This window comes from Astyanax mexicanus, chromosome 6 (assembly GCF_023375975.1).
Source record: "Astyanax mexicanus isolate ESR-SI-001 chromosome 6, AstMex3_surface, whole genome shotgun sequence".
Classification (NCBI taxonomy): domain Eukaryota; kingdom Metazoa; phylum Chordata; class Actinopteri; order Characiformes; family Acestrorhamphidae; genus Astyanax; species Astyanax mexicanus.
This window is the reverse complement of record NC_064413.1, coordinates 21,189,179-21,198,256: the sequence shown is the minus strand read 5'-3', so window position 1 is coordinate 21,198,256 and position 9,078 is coordinate 21,189,179. Positions and strand designations below refer to the sequence as shown.

Here is a 9,078-nt window from a genome sequence, read left to right as displayed (position 1 = left end):
CAATAACAGCTGTGATCAGAAATGTACATACTTTTTATATTGTCGTTGTCCAAAGAAAAACATGTATCACCAATATTGACTATTACTACATTTCATCATTTAAACACAGAAGCTGCTCTTCACATTGTGTTAATGATAAATGATTGCATGATGAATGAACAAATAGAAGTGCTTTTTTTTGCTTCACCTGTAAATTTGCTCTTTTTTTAAGATACATGTTTTTAATGGCATAGCAATATTGAGCTTTTAGTGATTTCTTTTAACTGTTTTTGATACGGGCAGAATATTGGAAAAAATATACATTCAATTTCTTGCTTAAAGTTATTTTGATTGCTTTGATTGCTCAAATAACAGTGTATTAACTTTTAAGCATGGTAGTGGTAGCATCATGTTCTGTGGCTGTTTTACTGCCAGTAGAACTGATTAATTGCACTAAGTGGATGGAATTGGATGATCACAAGCCATCAAACTAAGCTGACCTGCTTGCACCAATTTTTGCACCAGGAGTGGCATAAAGTTATCCAAAAGCAGTGTGTAAGACTGGTGGAGGAGAACATGCCAAGGTGCATGAAAACTGTGATTAAAACCAGGGTTATTCCACCAAATATTGATTTCTGAACTCTTTAAAACTTTATGAATAGGAATTTGTTTTCTTTGCATTATTTGAGGTCTGAAAGTTCTGCATCTTTTTTGTTATTTCAGCCGTTTCTAGGTTACTGCAAATAAATGCTCTAAATGACAATATTTTTATTTGGAATTTGGGAGAAATGTTGTCTGTAGTTTATAGAATAAAACAACAATGTTTATTTTACTCAGTATTTTACTGTACAGTATTTTACTGTACAGATTTACAGAAGTGAGAAATGCCTCATGGTTTCCTTTTTTTAAACAGCTACAGATTCCAAGATCATCAGATTAAACGACTGAAGGTAAGCACATGTTAATGGCAGGTATGGCGATTTCTCTAAGGTCTGGAAGAAGATGCAATCTGTCACCCTAAGCTGAGAGGGAAATCGGTTTGGATTGTCAGGAACAACTTAAGATCTGTTCTCTAGGGAGACCATCATAATGAATAAATAGACTATCATTCACAAAATGATAGACGATCATGCTCTGGAATGACCACAATGACTGTAGGTATGTTTTGTATTTCATTGTACAGTGTAAGTACTGCCTAATTACTGTGCACATGACAATGAAACTTCTGAATCACTTAAATTTTGAGGAGTAAAGGTAAGGAGTTTATAATTAATAACAGAAAATAAATGTTTAAGCATGGTATTGGTAGCATTATGTTCTGTAGCGGTTTTGCTGCCAGTCGAACTGGTATAATGCACAATGTGGATGGAATAATAAAGAACAAGGACTAGTTTAGAAATATTGAGTATAATGTAAAATCATTGGCTAAATGGCCACTCACCCCAAACACAATCTTGGTTAGTTATGGTATTCATTGGGTATGGCCTTAGCAAAGAGTGATCAACTATTTAACCAGCATTGTACCACAAGTATGTTGGTGCATCTGGTTTGGGTGAAACCTGGTGAGGTTCAATTAAATATGTATGTTCTTTACTCATTCTGCCACAGAAAAAGAACATTTTAAGGAAATCACTTAAAGGCAGATATTGACATGGAATTCATATTTAAGATGTAATTAAGTGTATGTAAACAACTGACCACAACAATGTAATATTATATGGCTTAAAGGAGTAGTTTAAATCACATAAGCTATTGTTATTCAGTAAAACTTTGATACAGTAAAGGATCCTTTTAATTTTCATACCCTGTTCCTGTAACCTCATTTGCTTCTGGATAGACGGGATATTCTGAGCAATTCATTCCTTGTTTCTAAATCTAGACCAGTAGCCAAATTTTTATTAGTTTTTATGTGTGATACAAATTAACATATGCCTGTTATAGTGACTTCTGGCATCTTTGCAGTAACTGGATAGGACTAGCAATGTTTTGAGTGCGTGTATGAAGTAGGTGTGTCAGCACTTCCTGCCATTAAGAATGTATTGTGCTTTTTAACAAGGTTAACAAGCTAACAAGGTTTTCCACAAGACTCTATGACCCTGTTTACACCTGGTTACCTGATCAGGATTATATCTGGATAAGGCCAAGCCACACAAGAAGACAAGTTTAAATATGCACAAAATGGAACCGAAGAAAACACCAGTAATAATGGTCGTGCGACAAGCAAATTTGCATATCTCGTCCAAAAAAAATGATCAGATTTAAATCATGTGACGAAAATCTGTCAAAATACAATCCAGATGCTATTTGCATGAAGGGACCAGTAGTAAACAGGGTCAAAACAGTTGTTTCTCCAGATGAGCGCTGTAAAGGTCAGTCAAAGTAAAAGCAAAAACAACAACAACAAAAAACTAGAAGATTTTAGTCACGCTACAAAAGCACGTTACATTAAAATGTACACAAAAAGAAATTAACACTGCTTGTAATCAAGTCTGAATGACAGAACAGTTTAAATTCGTACCCACAGATTTTGTGCAAACATGTTATTTAGCTACTAACTGTAAAACAAGACATTAGATCCTGGCAACACATACCCTTTGGTCTGTTACAATGCCACTTTGTACACCGGCAGCCTGTTTATTATTATTTCAGGTCCATATGCAACGTTGCATAGTTCTCTAAAGACAAAATTCCGCAGAGATGTACACAAGCGAATTGGGCTTGGACTTGAAGGCCTCAGTGCCACGACTCCGCTCACCTCGACTTTGGGTGCAGGCAACTTGGGAGGTGAAAAATTTTAATAATGGAAAACAGAAGCAGTGTCTTTGAGACTGGTATGCAGATTGCATGTGTCCTTTGCAGGTTCACTAAGGCAGTTTACGAGTTCAAAGCATACCAATATGTTAAGAAGGGCCACGTAGGCTCTCTTTTCCTTGCTATCGGTAGATTGTCTGTTTAGTCCTTAGGTTTTAAAAGACAGCTTGCCAGTGTCGTTCTCGTTTTACAGCGTTGTATAGTGCAAATTTGAGATAATCATCAGCTTCTTCTATGCTAGACATCTCTAGCCTCCTTTACTGCAGGAAGTCTCAGCTCGAATGGCAGCTCTGTGTCTCTTCCTCCTTTTAAACATGTAGCAACACTGGCACCAGATTTCATCAGCATTCAGTACGGTATAACAACACATGGCTCTTTTTTGTTTGTTTTTTTTGTTTTGAGTCCACCTGCATATGGAGAAAGTTTGTGGAGAACATACAATGACATCAATCAATCAACAGCATTCATCCATTTTGACATCCAATGACATCTTCTGTCATTGTGAAAAAATGACATTGATCTTTCAATCTTTGTTAGTAGGCCTATATATATATATGTATGTATGTATGTATGTATAATACAGCATGTGTGTGTGTGTGCTTGAGCACTGTTGAGGGTAGAACAGGAAGGAGAGAAGCAGCAGAAACGGCTCTGAAGAGCCCTGGGGATGTGCGGCCTTGCTGGACCAGAGCTGTTCCAGTGTATTCTGAAGTAGAAAAGGAAAACATTCACATTGAGATTGTTGAGGTTGCTGATGACAGTGGTTTCTCGCTATGAGAATGCCCACTGTATGGACGGCCCTGCTCTTATGTCTTATCTTCCTGAAGCACTCAGAGTTAGAGTAAGCACTCCAGTAAATACCCTGGTCTATTACTGTAAAATAGTAAATAAGAGTAAAATGAAGGCTAATATAGAAAAACAGCAGTGTCCAGCAGTACATATCTGTTTGACTAACGATAAATCTCTGCCCCTGAACTGACAGAGACAAACTAGGGCCTGGATTTACTAAAGCAAGTAGCTAACATGTTTAGCAATTAAAGTAACCAACATCTGAGTTATGGCAATTATCACTTTCACACAAGTTACATGTCATTGCAGTCACACAAAAACCTTCATCTCTATTTTTGCTCTCATAATATTTTTTACTCATAATTTACTTTTTTTTAAACACTGCATTGTTTCATATAGGACCGTCCTCCATATAATTAATGTTTTATGGATATGAAATATGAAATAAAGCATTGAGCATAATTCATCATGTCTGGCATTTAAGGAAAACTTATTTTACTGAAAGGGCCAGGACAGTTATGCTAGCTGGGCTAACTTAGCATTAGCATTTGTTCATTTACCAAGCTGTGTGTTCACTTTTCTGTGGATTGATAATCATTTTAATTTAATATAGTGCTGTCAACATGCTGAGTGATGCATTTTGGGGCATTGAGGAATCAGAACAGAGTCATGAAGCCCCTGTGTACATCTCCACTTCCTGTTTCTGACATTTCAAATTAAAAGCCCTGGATTGGAAGACATTCTGAAGCAATAGCGGCAATTCATCAGCTGAATGAAAACAAATGTAGCAGTAACACTGCATTGTATCCAGATTTCATGATGAATAGACAAATTACTATACTCAAAATTAAGAAACTGCATTTTTCGCATTAAAATCCCAAAAATTGTCAGTTTGCCTCATAATCAGGTGCAACTTATGTATGAATTTTAATTGTAAGGAGCAGTAAAGCCACTACACTTAAGTACAGCCTTATATTGGAGTCACAGTGAAGTTTCTCCAGGCTGAAGCAGTATTAGCATTAGCCGCTAACGGCAACGCTAGCTCTTTTGCCGTTTAGAGGTGAGTATATCGGGATGTAGTCTGCATGTTTACTGTGTTAAAGCTACGTGGGACGAACCGCTAGCTAACATCAACCTGGCATACCGGAACACTCAGGGTTTCTCAGTGTAGCTTTGTCGGGCTGCATTTACTAGCGCTAAGCACTGCTAAGCGCGGCTAGCTCTGATGCTTACTGGGCTAGCGCTGATTTCCAAAATATTGGAAATCTAAGCTTACTGTAAAGAAATGGAAGCGCTTTACTAACGTTTTTAGGAGATAAATCAGTGTAGATTACAATCCAGTGCTCTTTTAACTTTAAAAGATTAGTATTTTTATTTTTTTTTTATTACAGTTTTATTTACTTAGGCGCTTACCCAAGCTTTCCCATTAGAAGGAAATCATGGCTACACTCTTGTTCTTTACTATTGTCTCTCAAAATGCACCTAATGTATGAAAATAGCCAAGAAAATAGACGTTTATTAAAAGTGCACCTTATAGTGCGCAATATACAGTAAATCATCTATTTCATTGAAAGCAATGATTGCTAAAGTTGCTATGATGGAGAGGTTTTTGTGTGACAGCAATGGAACCTCTATACATGCTAGAAGCTGTAGGAAATCTGGCCCAAAACCTGCTTTTACGATTCAAACATATTTGCATGTGTAATTCACATCAATCAATGTCACAATGTCCAGCGGTCACAATTCAGTCAACAGAGTCCACTGAGGAAATGCGGAAGATCTGTACACACAGTGGGACACTTTGGTCCACTGGAGTGAAAAGAGTTTGGAGTGAAAAATGTATATTTGCTGCATCACGTAACCAAACATAACAGGTTAGGAAAAGCACTGAGGAAGTTGTGTATGCTAGGAGTGCAGAGCTCTTGTTGTTATGTTCTTTGTGAGATTAAGACGGAGGAAGTCATCAAATAATGATTCTCAATATTTTACGTTGCAGTTCGGATGATATTATCTTTTTGACAGATTCAAATTGGGCCTGTGTTGAGTCGATGGGAGTCCAAATCAAAAATGAATATCAGTCAAAAGAATCGCAATTATCATTTCTTGTCATTCTATAATTGCGCAGCCCTTCTTTGATTTGTTTTTTTAGGAGCATCGTCACATCATGCTTTTCCTGTAATTATTTTGCTGCAAGTTCTTCAGTTTTCCACTGGTAGAGGAGCTCAGTGGGGCAGATGAGGCTGAGTCCAGCTGCCTGCAAAGCACTCTAAGCTCCTTCACCTCCTCCAGGACATCCCGGGCCTGACCCCAGGTAGACGCTGCTTCCTCCAGCAGCCGCTCCACCTCCGCCTTGCTGTTGCTATGGTCTTTCCCTTTGCTCTGCCCAGTACTCCGCACTTCAGTCAGCAGTTCCTGTGTTCTCTCCAGCTTCTTGGAGATAAGATCCTGCAGGTTGCCAATGGACTGGGCAGGTGCAGACATGGAGCAGTGGGGAATAGGACTCTTTGTGGCCCGTGTGTCTGAGTGAGACAGGATCTCGTCCATGGAGGCGCAGCGGTTCTTCTCGGACCCGTTGAGCTTTTTTCCAGTCTTGGGTGTTCGGTTTTGGCTTTCTGAGCCAGACCAGTCCCAGGCGCTCTCGCTCTTGCGTGGTAGGCTCTGAGATTTGACATTGGACTCAGTGCCAGGTGACAGTTTGCAGCTGTCCACACCTGAGTTTGCAGTGAGATGGAACTTCTTGTCAGTGGTGTCCTTGCCACTAGATGCCGGCACATCTTCCTCCTGAATAAGGTCTAGGGTCAGCATACCATCTGACGACGATGTTGAGGCCTGAAATGCACAAAAGATTTTTTTTAATTAATTGAGGCTTCAGTGGTGAGGTGAATTAAAGGAATAATTAAAAATATCATATATTTTTAATACAATTACACTTTTTCTCATTTTGTTTAACCCTAAAAGAGTTCATTTTAGTTTCTGAATAAGTTCATCTGATTTTGCTATGTATAGATATATGTTTTAGGAAAATGAACATTGTTGTTTTATTCTATAAACTACAGACAACATGTCTCCCAAACTCCAAATAAAAATATTGTCATATGGAGCATTTTTTTTGCAGAAAATGAGAAATGGCTGAAACAACAAAAAAAGATGCAGAGCTTTCAGACCTCAAATAATGCAAAAAAAAAAAAAAATGTTGTTGCAAAAATGCCCTGAAATATCCTGATATTATTTTAGGGCTACACCATCCTCCAACCCAACTAGCAAATCTTTTCTGTAGGATTCAAAGCCCTCTCTAAATGATTTAATGCAATATTGCTACAACATACAATCTCTATAGCTTAACTCCAAAACATCACTAATATTTAATATAAGACAAAAATGTATAATTTAACTGTCCATGACTAATAGAAAATTCTCCTGTTCCTGAATGTGTGGGAGCCCTGTATTCCTTTCTTTAAAAAACCTACCTCACTTTATATGATAATGCATTTTAATTCATGTATTAAAAACTGATTGCTCACCACAGCCATAAGGTGTCCACGAGTGGGCAGTCGTCTCGTGTGTGGAATCTTCGCTCTGTCACGTGTGGGATGGGCCAGGCAACTGTCCTCTTCTACCGTAACCTATTGGGTTACACAAACAGGCATGAGTGAGGATTAGAAAAGATCAGTCACATGTTAAGTGCAACATCTAGCAACATGCTTCCACACTGGCCTGCAGGGTCATGTAAAGGGGGTTTGTGTGTGTGTGTGCTGATAAACCAATCAATGAGCTGATTTACTGTGTGCACGTGATGTACACATGGGAACAGGGGGTCTTTGGGTTCACAATAAAAGTGCTGCAACAAATCAAGATGGAAATCAGTTTGCTAAAGTAATGAAATCTGCTGCTGCTGAACTTGATTAAAGAAAAGTTTTTAAACCTCAACCCCCCCCCCCCCCCCCCAAAGAACAAACATTAAATCAAACTAAGTGCGCACATTTTTTCTTTTCTTATGTTAGTCATAGGTACACTGTACAGTGTGGATAAAGCATCCCATTAAACCATAAGGCAACACTATGTGATTTCTTCTGTTTTGCTTGGCCCCGGGTTCTCCTAAAATTAGAAAGTGGAATTTGAGAGTCTGGCTTCTGGTTGAAGGTATTTTGGACCATTCTGCTTTACAAATCATCTCCAGTTAAGTCAGGTTTGATGGTTTCTAAGCAGAACAGTGCACTTTAAATCACACCACAGATTTTAATAATATTCAAGTCTGGGGATAGAGATGATCATTCCAGAACGTTGATGTGTGATCTAGGACCAGATATAAAACATTTGAAAAAATTGATTAGACATGTCCACACAGTGATGAAAGTGTCATACTGAGGTAAAAAAATCTGATTTGAATGAATTCAGGTTGGAAATGTAAACGTAGATAAATAACTATTTGAATTATTTTCTATAGGGGCGAATCTGTATAAAACTTGTTTCATAGGCTGCACCAATAAAGAATGTGTTTAAATGTCTTTTTATTTATATTTTTAACATTATTTTAAAATTATTAATTATCTTATCCATCCTGGTTTTATCATAGTTTTCTACATGACCAGATAGTCATCAGAGCATTACTAGCTGTCCTGTTTATGACTGCATGTGACCAATTAACTTAACTTTAATTTAATTTGATATACAGTACCAGCCATAAGTTTGGACATACTCATTCTATGTGTTTTATTATTGTTTTTACATTGTAAATTCAACATTGAAGACATTAAAGCTGTACAGTAACACATGGAATTATATTTGTAATCACAGTGTTAATTAAACCAGAATATTCTATGAAGTTACATTTAGCTTTGAGGACAGATATGCACACTCTTGGTATTGTAATCTCAGTGTCTTCATGAGGTAGAGTGACCTGGAATAGTTTTCTCAGTGTTGGAGTTCCTGGAGGTGTGGAATAATAGTTGAATATAATAGTCCTTCACGCTCACAACTTACAATATAGAAAAAAGAAAAACAGAGTGAAAAGTGTGTCCAAATTTTTTACTGGTACTGTATGAATAGGCTTAGGCCTATTAAATTTAAACTCACTAGGATTGTGCAGAATGCTCAGGTTAAAGCTTTTCATGACTAATAAATGTGCTTATCAGTAGAGGTGTTACAGCGAGCCCTAAAAGTCCTGCTTCCAGTGTAAATGCAGCCATGCGTGAAAGTCCAGTATCTGATTTCTAGCTGTAGACTGCATTAGCACAGCAGTAGAACAACCTGTTCACAGTGGATCTGGCTTTGTGTGCTCACTTCATTCTCTCTCCTGTGAGAGTGCAGGTTGTGCATCTGTTCTTATAGAGAGTTTCAAGGACTAGACATAGAGCTGAATCATTGCAGTCAGGTGTTGCTCTTCAGTCAGCACGTAAGGGCAGACTCGGTCTATACATATACTCTCAGGTTCTCTCAATTCAAGCCCTCTTACTGCGAGAGCACTGCACTGCAGTTATTACCACTGTCCTTCAGAGTATT

The 9,078-nt window shown here is 37.9% G+C and overlaps 1 protein-coding gene across 1 annotated transcript in view; it reads right to left on the bottom strand.

The window, feature by feature from the left end:
- Positions 1 to 253: 253 nt before the first annotated feature.
- Positions 254 to 9,078, bottom strand: part of plekho1b (pleckstrin homology domain containing, family O member 1b) — a 37,166-nt gene continuing 28,341 nt past the window's right edge. The window contains exons 5-6 of the mRNA XM_007237277.4: positions 7,101 to 7,202; positions 254 to 6,408 (exon numbers count right to left, since the gene is read on the bottom strand). Of these exons, the coding sequence (XP_007237339.3) occupies positions 5,737 to 6,408; positions 7,101 to 7,202 (774 nt within the window). The 3' untranslated portion in view covers positions 254 to 5,736. The remainder of the gene's footprint in view (positions 6,409 to 7,100; positions 7,203 to 9,078) is intronic.